This window comes from Sceloporus occidentalis, unplaced genomic scaffold, assembly GCF_023333645.1.
Source record: "Sceloporus occidentalis isolate IW3139 unplaced genomic scaffold, rSceOcc1.0.p SCAF_5, whole genome shotgun sequence".
NCBI lineage: Eukaryota > Metazoa > Chordata > Lepidosauria > Squamata > Phrynosomatidae > Sceloporus > Sceloporus occidentalis.
Genome location: NW_028316985.1, coordinates 176,454,620 through 176,482,237, shown reverse-complemented (window position 1 = coordinate 176,482,237; position 27,618 = coordinate 176,454,620). Strand labels below are relative to the sequence as shown.

Here is a 27,618-nt window from a genome sequence, read left to right as displayed (position 1 = left end):
TGCCTGATTTGTTGTGTCATTGATGCTGTCAAGTAAAGTTCAAAACACACTGCAGCAATAATCCAGTTTGAAACTGCTTTAACTGCCTTGGCTCAATTCTAGGGAACTGGAAACTAGTTTTGTGAGACATGTAGTCATTTCTGTCAGAGAGCTCTGGTGCCACAATAAACTAGAATTCCAATAATTTCCTAGCACTGAGCCAAAGCAGTTAAATAATCCAGTCTCAAACTGGATTACTTCTGCAGTGTGTTTTAGACCTAAGGCAATATTGTTATTTCTCCATGTTGTACGGAACTGAATCTGAAAGAAGTTCACTTAGTAAGTTGGTGGTTGAAACAAGAATCAAGCCAGAGAGTTACTGAATTACAGCTCAATAGCTCAACCTATTTAGTCCAGTGGTAGGAATCAATACATCCAGATGTTTTTGGTCTGCAACTCTCAGGATTCATCACCATTGATCATGTAGGGTTGGGCTGCTAGGCCTTGCAGTCTAAGAATATCTGCTGGAATATAGAATTCCCATCCCTGTTTTAGTTACTTCACCATCACAACAGCACTATTCCTTTGCATCTGGTAGGAATCCAGTGTTCCAGTTAAAATGCAAAGCTATTCCTCTAATTATGTCCTTTGGGGAAGAAGTTCAACATAAGATCCATATGCTAAACATGCCTTTAAAAATCTCACAAAGTGTATATCCCAATATTTGTAGATCTTGACAAAAAGCTCACAAGAGAAGCTGGTCATATTGTTGTAATCCGCTTGGATTCCAAGTGATTAAGCGGAATATAAATTATTATTATTATTATTATTATTATTATTATTATGCGAAAGTGTTGTGTGGCTATGAGGGGGCATTTAAGTTGGTAACTGGGGAAAGAATCACAATGGAGGTATAATTCTCTGATGTTGTTGGAATACTCTCACAATGAGGAATGCAAATTCCTTCCTTCCTCCCTCCCTTCCTTCTTCGCTCCTTTATTTATTTATAAAATTTATATTTATTCATAAAATTTGTATCTTGAATGGCACTCCATTTTTACTCCTTAATGTACCTCTGTGTTAAGGGATCATCACTGAGTTGCACATAGAAATGGAAATCTCAGGCGGGTTACAGACTGCCATAAGGGACGTCCTTAGGACGTCTCATTTTGAAAAAGGGGCATCTCTTCCAGACGCCCCTACTCCTATTACGGACAGAGTCTGTAACAAATGGCGGCGGCCTTTCCATACGGCCACCGCCATATTGACGTAGTGGACGCTGTGCATCCGCACATCGCGCCCCGGAAGTGACGCCGCGAGTGCATGACTAGCGCCTCATGACGTCTTTTCCAGGGTCCAGGAAGGAGTGTGATTTCCGCGCTCCTTCCTCAGAGCGTCCGGGAGCTGCGTGGTTTGGTCGCTGCGGCTCCTGGATGCTGCAAGCGGCGGCAGCGGGAGACCGCCGCAATCCGGCGGTATGTAACACACCTCAGTTTGTGGCATAAACTAGAAACCAGATAAACAAATGGTGGTGTCATTTTCTATTAACAGTCATTAGAACAAAATAGAAAATATAAAACAATTTACTTCACAATGAATGGAGAACAAGCTTCTTCTAGAATTTTCTTTTCAGAGTGAATGTGTTCCTGTTGTTTGGTATCCACTATATGTTTCTTCTTAATACACTTCATGGCAAATGCTATGTTTTCATTCTTAAGTTTCACCTGTACTCACCAAAAAGAAAAAAGAAAAGAAAAATTATCTAAAGTGTTTCACAAAAATAAAGTCCTTCCCACTTTGACCTTCACCAAATTCATTAACTATAAACAGGAAAAAAATATGTTTGCATCATAAGGGGGGCCTGTATAAATAAGAAAATTTTCTCAGGAATATAGGACTAGCCATTCCTAGAATATTAAGCACACACATCTAAACCGTCATGGAAAGCAAGGATTTAATTCAATAAACATTGACTTCACGGGATCCTAGCCTGTGTATACTACATGTTCTATACTGTGATTCTTACCTTTAGTCCTTCAAATATTTTGGACTTCAAGTCCCAGAAGCCCCATGAAGTGCAGCCAATTGTCAGGAATTCTGGGAAATGAATTCTTAAACAGATGGAGGACCAAAGACTGAGAACAAATGAAGTATAGATTATTTCTTTTGAGAAATCTTCTCCCTAAACACACTGAAACAATAGACACTAAAACCCTTGAGTCTTGGAGGTTTTGAGGCATTCTTATGAGATTCATATATTAAAGTATAAAGTTAAAAGATAGAATTCTGGAAGCTTTAGAATTTATTTTAAAAATATGGTTGAATAACTATGTCAAAACATTGGGCTTAGAAGTAAAACATTTAAAAAGCAAATCCTTACAAGCTCAACTCTTCCAAATCCACCAACACCCAGAGTAGCAACAATTTCCAGGTTCTGAAATGGGCAAGAGGTAGGAAACTGGGTTACTTTTTCTTTCAGCTGTATCATCTCCAAAGAGACATCGCTGGGTAGTCGCTCCAAGGAAGAAACTCTGCATTAAAAGAAATAAAATATCCTCTTAAGTTCAGTATCACTTTATCATTTACTATCATTTGCCTTGCTACAGACAAGTACAATAGTGGTCCAATAGCTTTTCAAAAAGCATTTCATTCATGTTGGCTTGGTTCTTCCTCTTAGTTGAACATCTGTTGTGTTCAGAGACTGGCTGAGTTCAGAGACTAGCAGCAGAACATTGCAAGTGAAATGTAAACTGGAGACTAGAGACATTCTTCTGTTTGTGTGAAACACTGGCTGAGGCTTTTCACTGCGTTTTCTTATGACTTACTGAAATCTATATACTGCAGCTATATCATTCTTTTTCATCACTGGAACATGGAAAGATGTCTTATACAAAATCAGACTATTGGTCCATCTCATTCAGTATTCATCTGTATTTCCAGAATTTCAAATACACCTTCCTTTCAGCCTTTCCTGGAGACTGAACATGGGATCACCTGCACGCAAAACATGTGTTGTAGTACTGAGATGCAACCCTTTCCTTACTGAAGTTCTCAAAGTAGCACTACATTTTCTCATTCCACTCAGGATTCTTTGAATCTGAGCTATATCTTTGGTATTTACATACATTATATTTATCACATATACTATACATATCATTGATTTACTATATATATCATATAGTAAACCATATCCTTGGTATTTACACTTCTTCTTCTGTTTGCCCTGGGGAACAAATTGAAATTAAGTAAACTGAAGAAGAGACACTTAAAAACAAAACCTTTCAACAAAATTTAGCAGGTTTAGCTTCCTCCATGGAGGCACTAGATCCCACCTGATATTGGAAGCTAAGTAGGGTCAGCCCTGCTTAGTACTTGGATAGAAGACTGCAAAAGAATGCCAGGTGGTGAAGTCTTTATTTCAGAGGAAGGAACTAGCAAAACCACCTCTTGAGTATTCCTTGCCTAAGAAAACCCTATGAAATTCATGAGGTAACCATAAGTTGCAAGGTGACTTGAAGGCACATACACAGAGAGAGAGGCTTAAGACACTAAATCCAGCAAGAAGCTTGTTGTGATCTGGAAAATTAAGAAATAATTCAAGTGTCTTAATTTACTTCAATAAAATGCTTCTTCTCTAATCATGATAGCATTCTAATCAAAATAATAATTTATCATCTGAGCCTGCATCCAGAAAAGCTACAGGATAGCAAATATTAACATCCACCTACTGCTGTTAATTCTCTGTCAGGCATATTTTGCCAATTCCCAAGATACACTCACCAAGCCAGTATAGCATCCTTGGGAAGACAGTTCCAGAATCTGGAAGCAGCCATGAAGAAGGCCCTCTCCCATGTTCCCATTAAACCTTCATGTGAGGCTGATGGAATCAAGAAAAGTGCACTCTCCATACATCCAAAAGCTTGGATGGGTTTATATAGGAACTCATAGATGAGAGCCAGCACTGGCCATTGTCTTGTGTCAAGGTACTCTTTGGGGAGGGTATAAGTTACTCATGGCCCCTATGGCATTACTGAAGCCCTTAATAAAACCTTGCTTCCCTTGGAAGAAAATATCATTTGATGCAATTGAGCATGGTGGAGAGAGAGAGGGATAGGATCTGATGACACAGAGTTCCTTCAATTGACAAGGAAGGTCTCCATTCAGAGCAATGGGAAGTATCTCTCTCCATGTATGTCCCTCTATACAAAAGTCTATTAAACTGAAAGGAAAGCAGACTTACATGTGTGCATAAAACTGATTATCTTTCAACAGGAAAAATAATAAAATAGGAAAATGGATTTAAAATGAATTTTAAAATTTAAATTTAAGGAAAATATGACTGAAATAAGACTACAGAATTTTCCAAGGTTAGCAGGCTTCCCTCTATATCAGATATCAAAACTATGTGCAGATGAGCTTCATTTGCTTCCTACAGTTCTATTTAAAGCACCTTTCCAATAGAAACATTTTATGAGATATTAAATATTGATTGCATTCTATCTTTTTGGGTACCTCCGATCAGAAAAGGTAATTTGTCCAATGAACAGTCATCTGGTTTTATAATATCTCTTAAAGGCATTTGGTACCTTTATAGCAAAGCTTTGAAAAGATACTTTGTTGATTTGCAGAATCCTACAATCAGCATGGGAGTTGCTTTGGAGAGTTGTAGTTCCAAAAATGTAATTTTTCTAAGCTTGTTTATAGGAATGAACTGAGGGTCAATAAAATAAAATAAAAATGGCCATCTGAATGACAACTGCAATATCTTCAATTACTGTATTGATTCTTCTTCTATACTGCTGTAATCCACTATTAAAACGGAAAGCATTATGAGAAAAAATGAGTCTCATAACATATAGTATCATTTGCTATTACTGTGCCTGTATACCTCTTGCTCTGAGCAGTAGTTCCTTCCCTTGCAAAAAACCCTGCACAAGAACTAATTTGAAAGCAACCTCTTAGCCTTGCATTTATTTTTTAATAATTATTTTAATGACTCTTCTGCTTATGGCTCATTAGACTTACTGCTGCCCTTCAGAATAAACGTTTTCTCGAGGTAGCATACAATAGGCAACAAGATCTCTACATAGGAGTCATTGTGGTGTACTGCATTAGAACTCAGGGAGAACAGGGTTCAAATCTATGCTCGGCCATGGATTGGGTGACCTTGGGCAAGTCACACTCTCTTAGCCTCAGAAGAAGGCAATGGTAAAACTCCTCTGATTAAATCTTACCAAAAGAACTCTACCATAGGGCCACCATAAGTTACCATATGTTTTTTAAAAGCTCAAGAATTATGGGCCTGAACAGACAGGCCAAAATAAAGCTGCTTTGGGTCACTTTGGAGGTATGCTGTTTAAATGCTGCATGTGTCCTAAGAGGCCGAAAGCCGTGCTAAAGCCATGCTCCAGTCCATTTAAACAGCATACCTCTAAAGTGACCCGAAGCAGCTTTATTTTGGCATGTCTGTTTGGGCACAATATAACATCATTTTCTAAGAAATTAAAACCATAGTATAAAAGATGGCATCATATGTTTACAGTGGGACTGCATGCATAGCGATACTGTACTATAAATCCAAATTGAGCCATCCTAAATTGTTTTGAATAAAGGTTAGGGAAAACAAAAGCAGAGATCCTTCAGCATTTGCTGAAGGTCTAAATGGGCAAAGGCCAATCAGTGGGCATTTGGGTGAAGGTATGGAACCATGGTTAGATTTGCCAGCCATTAAGGCAGGCAAATACTTTGTGTAATGAGGTACTGGATATCTCTTTATGCAACACTGGAAAAAGGAGTTATACTAGCAAAGTCCCCAATTATACTAATACAGAGAACCAGTGTGGTGTAAAGATTTGAGTGTTGGATTACGACACTAGAGATTAAGGTTTGAATCCCCTCTCAGCCATGGAAACCCACTTGGTGACCTTGGGCAAGTCACATCCTCTCAGTCCCCAGAGGAAGGTAAAGAAAAAAAAAAAACCTCTGAACAAATCTTCCAAGAAAAACATGACAGGTTTGTCTTAAGGTTGTCATAAATCAGAAAAGACCGGAAGGCACACAACACCAAAAATCCTCAAAGGGATATAACCCCAAAACTGCATCCAACCAGGTTTAAGTTTGCATGTGGTTAGTTTCCTATGAGAAACCTTTTTGCTTAAGAATTTCCTGTTATTTTGTGTGGAAAATGCAATGCAGAAGCACTCATGCAAAGAAAGGACCTGGAAGCTCTAAAACATGAGCGGAGGGGAAGTCTCTGGTTTTCAACCAATATGTTGGAAGTAAAAAAAAAAATGCCTTGTGATTCTTACAGTGCTGACATATATTACAGGAACGCAGCTGAAATATTAAAATATCACTGAAGTGGAATATGTCATTTCTGAGCAGCTCTACTGGAAAACAGCTAAATGCAAATGGCAACAGCATATGCCCATTAAACAAGATCTCGGTATTATAATCTCAGTTGCTCTTATATATTATTTACATATAAGATATGGATATAGATATATGTTATGATATTAGCTACATCCTCCACTGTTCTGCTTATTTTCTGCAAATTCAAGCCCATGACCTCCCTAACTGAGTCCATCCACATGGCGTGAGGTCTTCCTCTCTTTCTACTACCTTCCACCTTTCCTAACATTATTGTCTTTTCTAGTGATCCATGCCTTCCCATTATGTGGCCAAAATATGACAGCCTCAATTTGATCATCTTGGATTCCAAGGAGATTTCACTCGGGGTCACCATAAGTCAGAAATGACTTGAAGTCACACAACAACAACCACCAACAACAGCAACAGCAACATATTGTAAAACTTGGCAGGGGTTGTGTTAGCTGTAGCTTGTTTTACAGGGCATGAATGTGGCTACAAAATATTGCTTGTGAAAGGTTGCCTTCCATGAACTTTGAGCATCAGCTAGACTTACTGTGCATTCCTTTTTTCATCATCTCGAGCTAAAGTAGCCACGTAGCCCACAAGGTAAGCCTGGAGTTCATCAAAAGTCCCAACAGTTTGGTTGAAGGTTCTGCAGACACAATTAGAATGAAGTTATGTAGTAAATTACTGAAGTATTCAATTTCTATACACTATATCGTATTTTTATTAAGTTATTTTTTCCAGTTGAAGATCCTATAAAATATAGTACATTCATCCCTCTACTTTGTGGCTTTGACTTTTGTGGATTTGATTATTCACAGATTTTATTAATATGCTCTCTCTAGGAATATCTAGGTCCTCCAGCACAATTCTATGGTCAACTTTAAGCAAAAGTTGAACTGAAGGACCCTAGAGATTCCGAGAGAGTACTCCACTAGGCATTTGTAGCTCCTCCAGTGCAATTCTATGGTCAATGTCCGGCAGATGTTGACCACAGAGTTGCACTGGAGGACCTAGAGATTCCTAGAGAGGTGATCTCTCAGGTAAAAACATAGTGTTTTGGTTATTTGCAGTTTTTCCACATTCACAGTAGTCCTGTGCCCCTAAGGCGAGTGAATGTGGAGGGACAAGTGTATTTCTTTTATGCCTAACCTTGTTTTGTGGTTTTATTTTCATATTAAAATGGTTAAATTATAAATTACCTAGGGTGCATCTACACTGTAAAAATAATGTAATTTGACACCAGTTTAACTGTCATGGTTTCATCCTACAAAATCCTGGGATTTGTAGTTTTGTGAGGCACCAGCATTTGAGATAAGGGAGACTCAGCCTGTATCTAAAAACTAAAGTCAGTAATGAAAATTGTTGAAATGCAAGATCAACTTGGGCTTTCTTTCTTGCTTTCTTTCTTTTTGAAAGTCTTAGCTGGGCACGGAAAAAGCCACAGGGATGGCATCCTTGGACAAAGGCATTCCATATACAAGGCTGGGAGGCTGTATACACCTTTGCACATGACAGATTTGTATACACTTGTTCTAGACAGGATCATGCATTTAAGTACTTCTCCAGTTCTTTAGCCCCTGAATCTCAATCTTTACACTTTATTTTTAAGGCATCCAACCTTTGAGGCATGTAGCCCTGTTAGATTGTTGAATTAAATGGACTTCGATCCAGGAAGAAAAGTCTGTTATTTTACATTCACACATTATTTATTCACACCCTGTTAACATACTTTGTGCACACTGGACCATAAACAACATCACTATACATTTCCTTTCTGTTCCATAAATCTGAAGGAGAAAGCTTTTGCCAGCAACAAAGCAATTAATTTCCATTAGATTCTTACTGGGTCAGCACATCGCCACATATTTAAAGAATATATTCATCCAAAGGTGAAACTGGAGATGACTCTTGTATTGTACTTTCTGAAACTAACAAGCAAGTTTTTCTTTCTTTTTTTTTTTAAAATCCCCCTTTGCTTCTTCCTGCTTTTATCTGGAGCATTTTAGTTATGTTCACCTTTTCAGTGGAAAGACACATTTTCTAAAGACATTCTTTAACTTTCTGAACATCTAACATGTGTCACTTAAAGGCAATTCAAATCTTTGATGCTGTTAACAGATTCCATGTGAGATACCTGATGTTCTTTTCTTACAGAATCATCCAGGTATCCTAATGTAGGTGTACCTTGCTTTAAGGGGCTTCACTTTAGAGCACTTCACTAATATGGCACTTTTAAATGATACGGATTTTGTTATCTGCACTCAGTCAGTTTACAGAATTTGTACACTGTGTTCTCAGTGTCGTATTCTGGCAAAAAAATATTAATTTTTACATTTACATCATTTAAAAGGCCTTGCACTATTATGCACTTAATAAATGATAGTGTAAATATATTTTGAGCTTTTATATGCATTAGTAAGTGGGGGAAAAGCCGGGATTTGCTTTCTCTCTCTCCATGCAGTCACACGATAGCTAATTTCTACCACAGAATCATAGAATCAGAGTTGGAAGAGACCACATGGACCATCCAGTCAAAGCCCCTGCCATGCAGGAATACACAATCAAACCATATGACTATACTTTGTGTTTTGCTGCTCCAGGCAAAAACTGCAGCTCTTCCTTAACATGGAAAAATTAATGTGGGACCCGCAATAAAATCTTGCAGTGTGGAATTTCACTAGCAATCCCATTTCTTTCCTGCTTCTCTTGGCCTGGTTTTGGGTTTTTTCCATTAAAGCATCAGCCAGTATTCTGCAGCCAAGTCACTCGTCATTGGGCTCCTTTTCCTTTTCCACCCCTTAGGGTTTTATTCCCTCAGGAGGTACTTCTGAAAATCTAAGGGTCTCCCTGCTGATACCACTTCCTAGTGCACAGGTGGTGCTGTGTTAGCTATTTCAACTGAGATGGCAGTTAGTATATATGTTGATGGTTTGTCTTGCTATCATATTTAAAACAGAGGGCTTTGATTTGCTCAGCACTGTATCGCTAGTTGTGTCCATATGGATTAAAACACCTTCAGGCCAGGCTAAAAGAGTGGTACCTTGTGTTTTATGCTGTATGCATTCTCTAATCACTCCATTAACATGGTAACAAATGATAAGGATTGTTGCACCAAAGGTTTACTGTCTGCAGCCTTACATTTGTTACCCCTATTAATGGAATGCAGGTGTCACACCAGAATCCTCCTTGACTTCATTCCAGGCTAAGTTCAGCTATATCAATTCACCAGGAATTATAGATCTTTTTCACTTCTTTATACTATCATATACATAATAATAGTATTATACACCACATAATTTAGTGTCTAAATCTGAAGTTCAGAGTAGAAGAAACTACTATATTCCTACTAGATTCAATAACAGTTTCTGGTACAAAAACATTACGGACATAATTTTCCTTTCTCTTTAATTTTCATTATAATAGATAATGAATCTATTAAGGTAGATTCACAGAACACTTTTCCCCCTGAACTATATGTGATATTTTCCAGTCAGCCACAGAAACATATTTTTTCAAACCTATGCTGGTTTATAATCTCAAAGCATATTGGACTCTTCCCTGCAACTTTAGTTCCACAATGGTCACTGCCAAAAGATGACTACAAAAAACTCATAAAAGTACATATGGACATGAATATGCTATGAGCATTCAGGTTATAAAAGGAGTATCATCAAGTAAAAGGAAAATAGCAATAGCAGGTACATTTCTATACCGCTTATCAATGCACTTACACATTCCCTAAGTGGTTTACAAGGTGTAAGCTAATTGCCCCCAACAATCTTGGTACTCATTTTAGCAACCTCAGAAGGATACAAGCCTGAGTCGAGCTTGAGCCCTTTAGCTGGTATTGAACTTGCAACCTTATGGTTTGTGAGTGAGTGACTGCAGTACAGACATTTAACCACTGCACCACCAGGGCTCTTGTTATATATCAGCTATACTGTTGCTGATATATAGAGTGAAAGTTTTTGAATAACTGTGGGAAAGAAGGCAGCAAAATATGAAGGTGCTACTTACTCTCTGTCAATAACAAGACACTCCACGTCATTTTCATCTGCAATTATATTAGCAGATCGAACATCATCACTGTAACAAGAAAAGACCAGAATATTACATTGACAACATTTCTCTGGCATAAGTAGAAATATTAAGATGTTACATAGCTAGTGTTAATTTATATGCAACTAATTTAAGATTAGTGAACACATACACACACACATATACATCTGAACCCAACAAAACCAATGAGATAACAGTGCAGTCCCATACATGTCCATTAATAGGTCCCATTTCCCAAGGGTACAATCCTATAACCTAGGGACTTGATCTTTTAAACATAAGGGGACTGTTATTAGGCATTAAGCTAAACATCTAAACCTTTATGCATAAAACTAGGGCTGGAATCCTGTATCACAGTGAATGTTACACAGCTCTGCTAGCTCCGCTGCACACTAAAATGCTGGATACAAACATTTCTGAACTGTCCTGTAGGTACAAGTCCACTTATGAAAACGTAACTCCCCAATGGGATTCTAATACGTTGTTGATGTGTACCTTCAAGTCATTTCCAACTTATGGTGACCCTATAAGGGAACCCATTATGGGTTTTTTCTGGGGCAGAGAGTGTGTGACTTGCAAAAGGTCACCCAGTGGGCTTCCATGGCTGTTCATGAATCAAGCCATGAGCTTCCATTAATGAAAAGTGAGGGGACGATTCCATTTCATTGATGGGATAATGATGGGATAAGTGTGACGTGGTCTGATAATCTTTGTGTGATCACACAGTAAGGATGGGAGCGATCTGGTTCGCTCCTGTCTTTTTTCATGTGTGATAATCTCCACTGTGAGTGAAGAAGTGGTAGAAGGGATATCTATCTCTTTTCTAAAAATAATCCTTATTCAAAATAAAACAATTTCAATAATAAAAACACATACAAACCATATGTACATAAACATACATACATCAACAAAAACGTACCTATATCGCCTAACACACCTATATCTCATAACCTATTTATATGGAATAAAGAATAGCAATAATTGTAGTATTAATAATATAACAACACTAATAACATCTTAAAGACTGTCTTATGACCATCTCTTATGAGCATATATTCACAGTCACCTACAACCTACACTCTTTACCTTCTTTTCCTTTCTGCTTTCACATATCCCATCTTCCCATCATACAATTTGTCTCCCCTTCCATTCTTCCCTTCATGAATGGGTAGCTATCTTTTAAAGTGACATATACATTGGAAACAAAAAGTGGATGTTTGTGAGCCAAATGTAATTTTGAATTTACCTGATCAGGGCTCTTTCCCCAAAGTAATCTCCTTTTTGCAATGTTTTAATCAAATGAGGCTGGTTCTGTCCATCTGTGGTCTGGGTAACCTTAACCTAGGAAACAGAGGGCTATAGGTCACTTGTCTAATACAAATACAGTGAAACCTACTTATTTCCTTTGGTCTGTCATCATGCATTATTCATCCTTCTTCAAAGGAGGAACAGAGTAGTGTAAACAAGAGGCAACAAACAATAGATTATTAAAAACCCAGTGGGGTTAAATCAAGGCAAATCAAAACCGTAAAACAAAACAACAAAAATGACACTTAGTTTGCTTTCTGTCTCTTGAAACCAGGCCAGCATTTTAATATGCTGGAAGGGAGCATTTGAATTTGCATGGAAATGTGCAGCCTCAGAGACAGTTAGCGTGATCCATCAAACCATTCCAGGTTGATAGGCCCCAATACTCATTCATTTCAACTGACAAAAATGAATATGCATGAAAAGTGTGTGTGTGTGTGAATATTCATTCTCTTTGGTGATAAGATCAGGGGTTTTCAATGCAAGAAGCATAATGCCTTCCAAATATCCTTGCTGGTGAAGAGCACTTTGCAAAGTGACTGATGAATAATTACATATGTCATATGGTTTTTACAAGGGCAAGAATGCAAAACAGGCTAAGGCTGCATCCACACCACAGAAATAATCCAGGTTGACACCACTTTTAACTGCCATGGCTTAATACTATGGAATTCGGGGAATTGTAGTTTTTTAAGACATTGAGCTTTCAGATACCTCTTTTGCCACAATAAACTACAATTTCCAAAATTCCATGGGTAGGAGCAGAGTACTGGAAGAGATGAATCCTTGATCTGAACTAGCAGGCAGTTCTTATGTTCTTGGTTATGATAGCTATATGATACTTTCATGTTCAGTGGTACCATGCCTCAACTATTAGTCAAACAAAACAGGAAGGATACTGCACTCATGCCCTGCCTCAGAGTTTCTTGGAGTCTACTTCGGGGAGGTGATGAAGGTCTTGATGGATTTTGGTCTTATGTAAAAGAGTTATTCTTCTGACCTAAATGCAATATTAGTCAGACCCACTGAAATGAAGGAGACTTATAGGTAACTATGGGGCTCGACAGACGGGTGGCTCCGTGCCGCCCCTGTTTGCCCTGCATCATTACCAAATGGCATGGAAATGATATGCTGCCAAAAAGAAGCTGCTTAGAGTGGCTTCTTTTTTGTGGTGCCGGAAACGGGAAAGGGTGCCACCATGACGTCCCTTCCTGCCAGTACTATTTGGGCACTGTGCGATTCTCGCACATCATGGCACTGTCCATGTGGAGGGTGGCAAGCCATGATGGCGGCATCTTCGCAGACTAGGGCTGCTGGGCATCTAAATGCCCAGACTCATCTAGCCCTAGTTCACTGGGAGGACGCCGCAAAATGCCCATCTGTACCAGGCCTTAAATACCATTGACTGCACTGTGTCTTCTCTATGTGTGTATGTGCCTTCAAGTCACCTGCTGAATTAATCAAAAAGTTGAATTTCACAAGGTTTTCTTAGGCAAGAAATCCAGAGGAGGTTTGCCATTGCCTTCATCTGAAATATAGCCTACAGCTCCAAGTATTCTTTGGTGGTCTCCAAACCAAGTACTAACCAGGGTTTACCCTGCTTAATGTCTAAGGTCCAATAGAATCTGATGCTTTGGACTAATGTCTGAGTTAATGCTATGTATTAAATCACTATCTGATTGAAGCATGATTAGGAATTCCCTCTCTCCTCTTTGACAAAATGGCTTTCAAAAGCTGAATTTATTTTCTGGGTGTGTGTGAAAACTCCCAGATTCAGAAGGTAAATTGCTTGAGCAGCACCCAACAGGACTGATTACTGCCAATGCAGATTTTCTTGCCTTCTGTAAGGAGGCTGCAGAAGTGTTTATTTCTGGAGCTTGCCAACTGGTAATACACCATCTGTCTCTATTCCTGCATGATTGCTGATTTGTTTGTTCTCCAGTAGTTAACACATAAATGGTTTTTGATTAAGTCTCTTCACCTTCTGCATTAAAAAGAGGAAGTATTTCTTTCTGGTGTGTTTTTTAAAAATGAGGCTGTTTTTAAGACTGCGGCTAGGATCCAGAGAGTTATTCCAGGTATGCTTAAAGGCATAGGCACAAAGATGAGATGTTGTCTTATTCCCTTTAAACAGTGGACCACAGATGGTGAATGTAGGACTGTATCTCCCTTTATGAGCCCAATAGAGTTCTAAGATTTTCTGAAGAGGCCCTTCTCTCTGTTCCATCACCTTTCCAGGTTCATTTTGTGGGAACAAGGGAGAGGGCCTTCTTGGTGGCTGTTCCCAGACTTTAGAGCTCCCTCCCTAAAGAGGCCTAGATGGCCCCATCCTTGCTCATCTTCCAATGGTGGTCAAAACATTCCTGTGCCACCAGGCTTTCATAAACCTTTAATGTTGTGCATTTTTAATATTTTTTATGTTCAGTACTTTTAACTTCAGAAATTATTGAACTGTTTTTACATCTTATGTTTATGCTTTTATTGATATGTTTGTATTGTTTTAATTTGTATTGTTTTAAATACATAGTTAGGTTCCTTGAGTCCCATTATCGGGAGAAAAGTGGGATAAAAATGAATAAAATAAGTCAGCCCTGTCTATCTGTGGGCTTGCCATCCATAGATTGGCGCATCTGTGGATGGACCTAGCTTACCATGACTGTATTACTGTATATACCATATAGTGATTCCAGGTTCCAATGTAAAACACAGCTTCATGCATATTTCTTTAGCAAACATAGGCATTCCTCTTTCCTAGTTTCTTACCTTCCCTTTGGCTATAACAAAGAATGTGTTTCCTTCTTCTCCTTCACGAATAACATAATCACCTTTGTCATAGTATTCCTATGGGGAAGAAAGATATGCAAGATTATAAAAGAATGTAGCAAGCTATTTCAGTCTTTTCAAGGCCCTCAAGTAAAGCCACCAGCCTTTTATAACACATTGTCAAGCATGTTGGTTTTAAAGCAGACAGTTATTCAAATTCACAACAAACCTGCAGTCCAGAGGTAGATTACAAGGTGATCAATCTATTTAAATGCAGGTGTATTGAAATATATACCTTCAAGTAGGAATTAATTTTTTCAGTGTTACATAATTGCTACTATGCTTACAGATTTTCTGCATCAGGATCACAAAGTACCTTTGAGCAAGAAGAATAATGCAAATTCTAAAAAGCCAGAGCTGAAAGTGATACTGGAAGAAGGGACAGCATGAGCTAAGCATTCCACATTGTTGCCTGCATTTCTACTGTTTCACAGTCCTGTTATTCTATCTGTTGCCCACCACTTGGTGTTGTTTAGAGAAGGTAACTTGTTATTATTGTAATTCCAAACCCCTCAAAGTTAAGTAGTTACCACCACAGATGAAAGTTCACAAAGGGATCTTGTAGCACCTTTCAGACTAATTGTGCAAAAGAATTTGAAGCATAGGTTTTTGTAGAGTTGAACTACTTCTTCAGATGCATGGCATCTGAAGAAGCAGACCAAGTCTGCGAAAGTTTGTACTAGAGCTTCTTTCTCACAATTAATCTCAAAAATGATTAAAGAAATCCCCTTGCATTCTGATATTCCAGATTAACACAGCTATGTTTCTGAATTCTACCATCACAGGTGAAGTTTTTTTATAAAATAACTCTTGACATTTTTTCCCAAGAGCAACAAAAATACAAATAAATGTGTCCAAATGCTAATTAAGCCTGAAGTGAAGTCGAAGGCTTTCATGGTCGACATCCATACTTTTTTGTGGATTTTTCAGGCTATGTGGCCATGTTCTAGAAGAGTTTATTCCTGAAGTTTTGCCTGCATCTGTGGCTGGCATCTTCAGAGAAAGCCTGAAGTATTCCTATAAGCCAAAATCACTAAAGTGAGACTGCCATAGTTTGGATATATATTGACAACACATGATTCACTAGAAAGGTTATCCCTTTGCAGATTGATGCTTCAGACTAATACAGCTATATTTCTGAACTGTACCTATCCTCACAGAAAATACAGTAATGCTTGGTAAAAGCAATAGGAGAAGAGGAAGACCCCATTCCAAATGGAGAGATTCAATCAAGGAAGGCCCTGGGTCTGCAAGACCTGAGCAGGGCTGTTGATGATAGGATGACTTGGAAGTCTTTCATTCATAGGATTAACATGTCAAAGATGACAATGAAAATTAATCACAACAACAATTAAAATAGAGCCTTAAAGTAGTGATGTCTGGTGGCTTCCATGTCAATGGGGTGATGACTATGCTCCAGGTTTCAGACGGAACTATCCATGAATAGGAGCTACCAATTCTGGAGAAAGGGTTCAGATCACTCCAATGAAGTTCAGACTCAAAACCTGAAGAAGATTCTGTGCCCCACTGAATGCAGCAGCATGAAACACAACACAAGCCAGCGCTTGAACTATGTAATATTCCTCCTGAAGCCACTTAGTGAGGCCACACCATAAATATCAAAGTAACACTAAAACCTACCATTAACACTGCAAAAGGGGCAAGGTTATCCCCATGAAGAAGCTGCAATGCCTTCATGACTGGGGGTGGGGTGGGGGGAATTAATTACAAAATAACAAAATTGTATCCAGTTATTTCCATGCTCTAACAATGCCATAATGATGCATCCTAAAGGTGAGGAAGGTTAACAAGACAAGAATAAATGTGAAAGAAGTGCTTTAGTGATAAATTCCAGTGAGGGTGACTATACATTAGAAACTATATTTCCCTGAGATTCCTCTTAATTTTATAGTCTTAAAACAAACAAGATTTGGTGAAGCCAGGTATGTTGCCTATGTTTAACTAAGGCTATCACTTATTATAGAAATCTTGGTAGATGACTCAAATTCATTCAATCAATCAATGAAATCTGCATTTATTTTAATATATATTGATCTATCAATATATTTTAATAGATATTGATCTATCACAAATAATAGTTTTAAGGGAGGAAAGTACAGAGTACATGCATGTGTCTACATTCCAAGGTTGTAGTAAAGTTTGATTATATATGTTGTATTATGGATGATAAAACTTATAAATAAAGAAAAAAAGAGGTCTGCCATTGCCTTCCCCAGAGCATGGGTCACCTTGTAGGTTTCATGGCTGAGTTGGGAATCAAATCCTGGTCTCCAGAGTTGTAGTCCAACACTTAAAATCACTATGCCATGCTGGTTGAACCATAGCAATCCATGAAGCATGCTTTAGGCCATTTCTGCATGGGCATATTTTCCTATGCAGCATCCTATTAGGACGATGCATGGCCCAAACCTTGGTTGTTGTGTGAACAGTCTGGACAATAGCAATATAGCAATAGCAGGTACATTTCTATGCCACTTATCAGTGCACATAATCACTCCCTAAGTGGTTTACAATGTCCAACACTTTCTGCACCAAAACTGCTCTTCAATTAAAAAAAAACACCTTCCCATACCTCTTACTTTGGAACTTCTAGGAAGATATGGAGCCCTCTGTTTCCATGTTGGGGTGACCATCTGCACAGGATCCTGCTGAGCTACTTGGCACATCCACCACTGTCATCAGTCACTCACTTTGAGGTCAGAACAAGGTGTCCATCCATGTGACTGTCACTGGTTGCTTTATTTTGACATCAGAAGCAAGCGACCCATGATAGTGGCAGATGTGCTGGATAGCTCAGCAAGATGTGCAGACAACTGATCTGGCATGGAAACAGAGGGGCAGGTAACGTGTGGGCAGATATGAGGCCAAGATATTCTGGGCTGTGGATAATATGGAAGTAGACAGACCACAGGTCTGACTTAAAAACACAGTGTCCTATGTTTCTGGTGCCCCTAAAAAACTGCAGCCCCCAGTCAATTCCTTGGGTTAGTGCTTACATGTTCAGACCTGCTTTGCAAAAAAAAATCAGTGCTACACAGTTTTTTCAGTGAAGGAAATAAATTGTATATTTGCATAATTTGATGATGGGCAGTAGGTCTCTTTAGATTTCCCTGCCAAATGGAAGGTGAGTGTGTTGCAAAGGACTAGGTTGGAAGGAATTCAGGTCACTCATGCAAAGAATTTGCATGCTAGCAAATAAAAAAAATGGGGGGGGGGAGAGAAATGAACTAGGCACAAATTTCAAACAAAGTATTTTTAATCTGGCTCAAATTACATTTCCTTGTGTGATGTTCCCTGGGGTCCAAGCAGCCAAACAGCAACCCTGTTCTTGGCCCTTAACCCACAGTGGATCCTTGATTCTCCTAGCCTCCTGGGTCTCTGTTCCCTCTCCCTGCTGAGCTGAATGATACCCCCTGAGATCCTCTAGTCATGCTGCCAGTGAATCTAAAATGAATCCCCCTTATCACACATTGGGACTTGCTAAGGATTTATACTTTCCTTCCCTTGCTAACCTAAGCAAGCAACAACCAAGCTAAGGTATGTGTATAGGAGTACGGAGACAGCAGATACTTTTAAAGAAAGTATTTATTCTAACTGCACAGTATAGAGCAATAAGTTATCATCCCTGCCTTGCAGGTACAGAATGCATAGTAGAAAGATTTCATTTCAGGTAAGCCAAAAGATAAAATAACAAAAGCTTAAATGCTCTAGCTGACACATTTCCTAAGCTACTCACACAGAGATGGGATCTGCAGTCCTTGATGGGTTTTGGATGTGAGGAGCTGGCCCCCATATCCTAGCTCAAACCACATCCCTTAAGCCACAGGCCCAACAGCTGGGCTCCCAAACAAGGCTACATGGGCCACCCAAGGGAAAGACTCTGGCCACATGGTCTCAGAGGCCTTTTAAAAACCTCTGTTGGAAGATCCTTGAAACTCAACTGATTGGCCACTTGGGCCTTAGCTCAGCTATGATGTAAATCCCATCAGCATGCACCTTCCCCCAGCTTAACCCTTTGTTGTCTAAGAGAAGTCCTCAAAAGACCCGTTGGCCCAGTCATTACACCTTGTCATTGTCAAGTTACTTGGGATCATTCTTATGCAGAAATGCTACTGGTTTATATATTTATTTCCAAGTAAATGTTGTTCAGGACAGATGACATAATAAGCTAAAGGGGTTCCTTTTCCTGACCATTTGTTCTATTGAACCATGAAGTTATATGCTTACATAAGAACAGTGTGCATAATAAACCAATATGCCCAGAACGATTCCATTCCAGCCTTCATCTAAAATTATCTGTTTTGTTTATAGTACAGGATACTATTTATACTAAATAAATAGACAAGGGAAAAAGAGAAAGGAGAAGCATCGATTAGCAATAACTTAGTTCTCAAACAATTATACTAATGGAAGATAATTATTATATTTTAAAAGAGACTAAGCAGCATTCAGATAATGCTAACATTTATTTTGAAAGCAATGCATTACTTTAAAAAAAAACAGTCATGATCACTAATGTATTCATTAGAGGGAAACAGGAGAAGGATGACAGTCTCATTTCTTTTTGTCTTTTTCTTATTATACTATGGCAGGCTTTACAAGTTCCCAGCATTGTCCACTATAGCCTCTTTGTGCCTTTGGGAGATGGTGCTTAGACATTGTAGACATGTAGGAAATTAACACATCAAGCTAGGCAAGCATCTTAAATTTTCAACTGATATGACATTCTTTTACAGGCATGTAATTCCCCTGGATTCCAGGAAAACGAAGAAATTTGCCTTAAACTGCAGCCACACAGACAGCATGAGCAATGGCATAGCAGTGCATGCAGTGAGGCAGCTGCCAAAAATTGATGGTGGTAAAGCCAATATCATAAACAAATGGGATTCAAATAGTAAAGTTTAGCAAGGCTTGTGACGTGGTCAAGGTCATCATAAATGCAAATATGGCAACTGAAGCACATACCAGATTGCACTGTTAAATTGTTCTGCCAAATTTTGCACTTACTTAACATGGAGGTGAATCTATAACACTTTATCTTTGACAAAATGACCCTGGTTAAGTAACGCACACCTGGGGCTCTGAGATTAACCAGAACACACTGAAATGTGTAACAAGCATGTTGAAGTGTAACTTTGTTCTATGAGAATGTTCTTTAAAATTTGAAATTCGATGTGAATACATCTTTTTGGCAGTCCAGGTACTTACCACTTCTAAGCAGTCTACAATCTTTGCCAGCTTATCTTCAGGTAAATTCTTCAGCAAAGATACACTTCAAAATAAAGAAAAGCAAATCTGTGCATTTAATTCATCTTGGACACAAAGTTTCAGCTTTCATTGTTAAAATTAGTTGTTTTGGGCAGTTATTGTTACTCAGTGTAGTCCTAAAGGATGCTATGCATCTCAAATCTGAAATTATCCTTGACATTGCCTCCATGGTAGCAGGGGGTTCTGGCAGTTGCAGCTCAAAAACTCTAGTTATCAAAGGGATCTTGTAGTACCTTTGAGACTAACTGTAAGTAAGAAGTTGTAGCATGAGCTTTTGTAGACTTAAGTCTACTTCCACAGAGGCATGGAATGACCTCTTGGCCATATGGTTATCCACCTACCCTGGCCTTAGGCAATATCTTTCCTCCTGCCTTTGTTCCCCAACAACCATAGTTAAAAGTGAACTTGTCACATCATCACCATGCCCACATGTTTTGCATTTCTATAGCTATCCATACATTCTGATTATAAAGGTCCTTCTTGGTTAACAATTCACTCCATGCATCTTTGGAAGTAGACAAAATCTACAAAAGCTTATGCTACAACTTCTTTTATTCACAGAAAAAAATATCCAGGGGTAGCTATGTTGGCTATACAGCAAAGTACATTAATAATTATATGATACAATTATAATCACTGTCTTGTGGATTTTGAATGTTACTGTACTTCTTTTGCACTACTAGTAATAACTTAATTCTCAAACAATTATACTAATTGGATGATAATTATAATATTTTAAAAGAAACTAAGCACTATTCAGAAAATAACATTTATGAAACAGGCTGAAGTCTACAAATGCTCATGCTACCAACTTCTTTCAGTTTGTCACAAAGGTGCTACAAAATCCTTTTGTATACTGATTTTCCAGACTAACATGGCTATGTCTTTGAATTCTTTTGCACTGTTGGTCTCAAAGATACCACAAGGTCCTTTGCATACTGATATTGCAGATTAACACAGCTTTGTCTCTGAATCAAACTCTGTAAACTTTGCTTTCAAGCATCAGTCAAAGTGTTGGTGAAGTAGAAGTAAGAATTCAAAAAGGTACAGAAGAATCAAGACTAGGGAAAAGAAATTCAGGTGCTTCGCAGTCCTGTCTCCTCATATGCATCTTTGTTTTGGCACATTTTTCTCTGTGATTTGGGCACCAGTATAGTTCTAACAACTGCACTTAAGTGAACTGTCTCCCAATCCGCATCCTAAAAAAGGGTGGGCAAAGCACAGTCCTCTGTATGCTGTTGGTCTGCAGTTCCAAGTGACGGTAGCAGTACAAGACAAAGGTGTTTGTTTTTTAACTCTCCAAAAATGCTTTCAACTTATACTATTTTCAAGACATAGACTAGTAAAATAAAAATTGTCCATCTGCCCACTGTCTGCCTGTCAATGGAATGGACATTATTACAGGACATTAAAAAGAATTGTTACCAGGTGTCCATTCTTCTATTCAAAATATTCATGAGTGGAGGATTCTCTGCTACATACAGTCCTAACATTCAGATTGTGCTGAAACTGATTATATTTTTAAAATGAGGAAGTCAATACAGCATTGCAAATACATTGATAAACATCAATATCCTAACAATTTTGATAAAATACAACTCATCTACAACTGCATATATATGGGATTAATCCCATATATATATGGGATTATTTTGGTTTGCTGTAACTTGAATAAGGTATTAAAAAACCGATGTGGGAATCATGTAGTTCAGTGATTAAACTATATGTGCCACTTGTCTCCACTGGATGTTCAAAAGCTAAGACTGGATATCCGTTTGGACACACAACTATTACTTTAACAATGCACTGTGTTATTACCAGAAGTGATTTTCTTCATCCATTTTGGAGGGTTGGAGGAACAGGTTTAAGGGATTATGGGATGTATAGAAGGACAGAACTGTCCTTTTGTGAGTTAAGAAGCCCACTTACATCATGTTGGATAGAGACAACTATGCCTATGTCACTTGTATATCCCACTTCTTTTTTTACTAAAAATAAACTCAAGTCAAAGACTGGCCAATGAAGCCAAAGAATGACCAACTTAGACTTGCACATTCATCACCCACAAAACTGGTGACTAATTAGATGGATATCTGCTAGAACAACAGATGGTTTGTATTAAGAACCTAAATAAAAACATTCAGATTTCACTTCCTAGAGAACACAAATTTTGCTTGGCAGCCTGTTCCAATTAAAATCATCTGGATTTAATGTTCACTGATCATCTTGGACCTAAACTAATCATTAGTAAATGCAATTAAGTACTGTCTGGTCATCTTAAGAAATGGCTTAAAGGCAATGCTACATTTACCTTCTGAGGAAGTTTCTGTATTGCTCATGTCTTGCTTGGGCTGTTCTTCTCATTATATTTTGGAAAACCTCTCTGTCTAAGGCCCATGTTTTCACACTGGTGACAGCTTTGGGAAAGAAAGGGAGAAAAACAAAAGGAAGAAAGGCAGACACTTTATAGCATACAAGATATTGTCTATACACACTTGAAACAAGTCCATCGAGGACAACACATGATACCCCTCATCTACCCGAGAATAAGTTCACTGTTCACACTCATTGTGTGTGATGTTTTGCATCATCTTTTTATAGCAGGAATTGTCATTGAAATGACCCCTTCCAGTTTCCCACCTTGTTAATGTTGTTACATGGTTTTACATTGCATTGGGTGCTTTTTTTAAAAAAAAACAACTCATGACTCTCGGCAATTTCCATTTGAAGGCAACTTATAAATACTGTAACTAACTAAATAAATGGAATTGCCAACAGCATTTCAGAGAAAAGCTCCAATAATTTTTAAGAGCCTTCAAAGTGAATAGATGAAATAGTGGGAGCAAATTGTTAACTCTGAACACAGCCATCCTCTGCAATTGTTTGTTGTTGTATGCTTTCAAGTTGTTTCTGATTTATAGCATCTTATCTTTTGCTTTTGCCTTCCTCTGGAGCTGAGAGAATGTGACTTGCTGAAGGTCACCCAGTGGGTTTCCATGGCTCAGCAGGGTCAAACCCTGGTCTCCAGAGTCATAGTTCAGCACTCAAACCACTACAGCATGCTGGCTTATTTGTTTACCTATTGACAAATATTATGGAATAGTATAGGGAATATTCCTCAAAATAACTATTATGCATCATTAGGCCTAAAGAAAAATTAAGTTGTTACTCCCAAGTAGAGCAGACCTACTTATTAATTAATTAATTAATTAATTAAGACCAACCGAATTAATTAAATACATAAGCCTACTCTATCTGGAATAATTGGATTCAGGGTACAGTGATATTCAAGACTGCAAGGGGCACTGGGACTTGGCAATACTTGGAAAAATTACTTCTTGGACTAAGATATCACCCAGCTAGCATGGCCATTATAGGAATTACAGCCCCCAAAGTAACTTTTCCAAGCTCTAGGGCTTGGCACAGGAAGACTTTTGACCTCTCCTCATTCCTTTCCCTTATTAATCTCACAGCTTTGCTGTGAAGGAGAGAAATGAGATGGCTACTTGGTACATCCTCCTATGCTTTTTAAACAAGAAATGAAATAGAAATAGAATGGATAATATTTCTTTATTATATCTTTTTATATCTTGCCTTTCTCCCAAAATAGGATTCATTATTATTGATCAGAAGACTTCTTTATTACATGTGTTCACCCTTCACCAAACCTCAGGTGACCCAAAATATATCTAAGTATGCTTATATGTGCTGATAAAACTGTTTTAGAGGAGTTTATTAGCAATGTCAAGCAACAAGGAATGACTGGCTTGTGACTGCTGATGAATTATCTATGGAGAATATCAATTGCCACAGAAATGATGACCCTTGGCATCTGGAATACATCTGCTTTCCCTTGGGGGAAATTGACACATTCCCTTTCTGATGTAAGAGCATGTGGTCATTCTCAGGAGAATTAGATTTCATAAATGAGATATTGAACGACTGCCATTTTGTATCTCTGTGATCCTTCCTCTTCATCACAGCTACTGTGACATTACACATAATGTTATCACACTCTCCCTTCTCCACCTCTATCAGTAAAAGTAGAGAGACTAAAACACAGCAATCAGGATACTTCCAGGTGAGAATTTTATTGTGAAACCACACTGCCTCACTCACAGTGGTTTACAGGAGGGGGGAGTGATGTCATTTTCTATTTGTATCTTTCTATCATTTCTTTCTTCTTATCCCCCCAAAATCAGTCAAGTAGGAAAAGAGACAGAATTACTAAATAGTGCCTTTTTTTCATTGTTAGCACTAGAGGCCAGCCACACAGAAGCCCCCTTTAAAAGATGAGCAGAAGCCTTTGAATTTTCCATGATTTAACAACCTTTGAGATGTGCCTAGGAAACAGAGCAATGTTGCTAACAAAAGCTGCAAATTCATATGCACTGGAACCTGTTCTTACATGGCCTGGAGCTCTAACTAGCTGACAAACTGGGAGCATTCGGTGGAAAACAAAAGGAAATGGAAAAGGAAAGGTTTCTTCAGATATACTACTCTGCATGGTACTACTGCCTCTTGTATGAGATTAGCAAAAATTATTCTGGGCTGCATTCCTGAATATATTTTGAATCTGATGGGCATGAAGAGCTGTTGGCATTCAAAAACTGGGAGCTGTTGAGACTTCAGAACAGCTGAAAGGAATGGAATCCAACTCGCCAAGGAGTCCAGTACCTGGTCTACCAATCAGTTCCTCTACAACAGGGATGTCTAGTTGTTGGACTGTAGCTCCCAGCATTCCTCAGCATTGGCTATGTTTGCTTAGGGTGAAGGAATTGCAGTTGAAAAACATCTGGAAGATCACGGGCTTCCCAACCTTGCTTTACAAAACCTCCAAGGCCTCTGGCTGCCCTTCATTACATATTGCTAAAAATCAGGGTGCTGTGCGACACCTACAGAATTAGTCCCTGTCTGCCAAATCCTTTCTCTGTCTGTCTCCCTGTCTACTCTATTGTAGCTTACCTTGTTGTTTTAGCCAGTGGCATCACTGGGAGTGGGGACGAACCGCACCAGTTGACACCTTAAGGAGGGGTGACACCACTGCTCCTCAAATACCTACCTTTTGGCAGAAACAGGCTGTGGCATTCATCTGTATCTCTTTAAAATGCTTTAAGATATGGTGGGAGTGGGGTGAGGCTCAGTGGGAGGACAAAGGTATATGTAAATACATTTAGGCTGTGAATATGCTTTTGTAATTTGAAGGTGTAATTTTAATTTTGTTAATTGTTTTATGTCATAACTATTAGCATTACATTCAGTGGTATATGGGAATTATGATTTACGAGTAACATTAGTGCAAAAAAAAAAAAAGCATTACTAAGAATTCTGGATGGTGTAACATGGGAGGACGTCAATGGTGGGGGGGTGACACCATGAGTGACTGCACAGGGTGACACACACCAACCCTAGGGACACCACTGGTTCTGTTGCATACTGACTTTGCATCAGCTAGGTATATAATACTTCAAAAATACCCACAAAAAACTATATAATACTTCACTTTGGCCTGGTACAGATTAGAAGAAAGGGGTGATCAGAGGCCACCCCTTTCTCCTGCAGATTGTTGCCATGGCAACCGCACGGCCATGGCAATGATCTGCCCCCAAAGGAGCTCTGAAATGGAGCTCCTTCCCACAATGCCGCCAAGGCGCCATTTGTGCCATGGGGCATCACAGTGACATGTCTTGTGCTCCACGCCATTTGAGATGTCACACATGCCCGCACCATATGGATGGCATTGCAACAAGATGGTGCCGCCCATACGTATTAGGATTCGGGAGCATGCGGTTGCTGTGTGCTCTCAAGCCCTAAAATTGCTGTTGGCACACCACAAAGCACCCGTTTGTACCAGGCCTAAGTTTCTTTCTGAAGGTAGGAATGAATAATTCCAGCAATTTTCTTCCCAAGGAGAGAAAGCCTTTAAAAACCACACAGCTTTCAAATGTGATTCATAATTTGGGACTCATCTGTGCAAGATTTGCATGTGGTTGTTTTGTGCAGAAAACAGTGTTTTCTGCATAGAAAGCATTATTTCCATGCAGAAATATTTATTCCCAAGTAGAAAATGCTTTTTATGTGTAAAACAATCACATGCAAATTTTGTGCAGAACAAGTCCCAAACTGTGCAGACTTCAGTCAGTCCAAAATTCTTCTCATCAGGTTTTCTCAACTTGAAAAACATGGTGTTAGACCATTTTTCATATATTTTTGCATATTCCTTCCAACTCTTGTGGAAGCTTGACCCATGGACAGGGATCTCTGTGGCTTCCAAAAATAATCTAACAACTGAGGGGTTTACTTACAGTACTCCCTAAAAGCATACACTACTGCAGTGTTTTTCCCTTCCATCTCAACATCAAAACCTCTGCTGCTGTGAAGAGTGGCCTTAATTATTAATACTGCTCTTAACTATTTCCCTCCTTTTTCAGCATTTGGAAGAATAAGTATTCTCACCTTTCACCGAAGCTGTCCTTGTGCAGTTGTACAAAATAGCCAACTCCCCAAATGCTGTCCATACAGGAATTGATGAGAGGAGTTTGTTCTGCTGATAGACTTCCACCTTACCCTCTGCAGGATTAAAAACATCAAGAAAAATATTTAGTTCTAATACAGAAGAAACACATATAGGTGGTTTTTTGTGAGTTTTTGGGCTATGTGGCCATGTTCTAGAAGATTTTCTTCCTGACATTTTGCCAGCATCTGTGGCTGGCATCTTCAGAGAATGCTTTGCCTGGAAAAATTGGGTGTATATATACTGTGTGAGCCTGGGAATGCAGGAGTGATTTGTATGAGAATGCTTTCCAGGCAAAGCATTCTCTGAAGATGCCAGCCACAGATGCTGGAGAAACGTCAGGAAGAAAATCTTCTAGAACATGGCCACATAGCCCAAAAAACTCACAAAAAACCATGGATGCCAGCCATGAAAGCTTTCGACTTCACATATATAGATGGGTTTACTTCCTTGTTTTCAGAGAAGCTCTACTTAAGGATATGTGTCATTTTAATGAAGGAAGGATACCTGGGTTACCTTTGGAGTATATATATATATATTTATGGTCCTTATCTGCTATTGATTTCCCAAACTAGAAACCATGTTCCAGTGGTAGATGTCATGTCTGATAATGCAAAAGAACCCAAGTTCAGGCCCACATATTACCATTTTTTTAAAAAGTAATTTTAAAAAGTTGCAGGTGATGGGAAGTTTTTCTGCTTCAGAAACTGGCAGGACCATTGGAAGTAAACTGAGGGATAGTCTTGATTAATTCCCTGTTCCACTTTTTTTCAGCTGCTCTTAAAATGTCCCAGTTTCTCTTTCCTTCTCCCCAGTTTCCCCCTTTGTCCTCAATTTACTTCCATTGGTGTCAACTGAGTTCACTCGACTCAACAGGGTTGGAAAGAAGAGAGGATGGAGAAGGGTCTTGCCATTCCCAGTAGGCTCAGGCAAAAGCAATTGTTGCAGACTATTATATTTTTTTCTTTTCTTCCTCATGAATAACTTTTGCCATCTTGACCACACTCTTATTTGTGTTGACACATGTGTTCTGCTTTTCATCTCTGAAATGTTGGAGGGCATGGGAAAAGCCTAGGTTTGTATGTGTTAGCAGAGTACAACTCAGTCAGCCTGGGGACAAGTTTTCTTACCTAGGCATGCAGTATAAGCCACATTCTGTTCAAAAATGTATTTAAGAAAACCCAAAACTCACATCTCTTTTTTTAAAGGGAAAAGCTATTTGCATCCATCAAACTACAGCACTTTCTTGTGTAGATCTCTCAGTAAAA

The 27,618-nt window shown here is 38.7% G+C and overlaps 1 protein-coding gene across 4 annotated transcripts in view; it reads right to left on the bottom strand.

The window, feature by feature from the left end:
- Positions 1-27,618, bottom strand: part of LOC149313198 (cGMP-dependent protein kinase 2-like) — a 72,634-nt gene that overhangs the window by 17,120 nt on the left and 27,896 nt on the right. For all 4 annotated transcript variants that reach the window (XM_089526253.1, XM_089526256.1, XM_089526255.1 and 1 more), the window contains 9 exons: positions 26,293-26,406; positions 22,148-22,253; positions 19,777-19,840; positions 14,488-14,565; positions 11,663-11,757; positions 10,375-10,443; positions 6,905-7,003; positions 2,360-2,510; positions 1,567-1,703 (listed from right to left, as the gene is read on the bottom strand). In XM_089526253.1, coding sequence (XP_089382379.1) covers positions 1,567-1,703; positions 2,360-2,510; positions 6,905-7,003; positions 10,375-10,443; positions 11,663-11,757; positions 14,488-14,565; positions 19,777-19,840; positions 22,148-22,253; positions 26,293-26,406 — 913 coding nt within the window. The remainder of the gene's footprint in view (positions 1-1,566; positions 1,704-2,359; positions 2,511-6,904; positions 7,004-10,374; positions 10,444-11,662; positions 11,758-14,487; positions 14,566-19,776; positions 19,841-22,147; positions 22,254-26,292; positions 26,407-27,618) is intronic.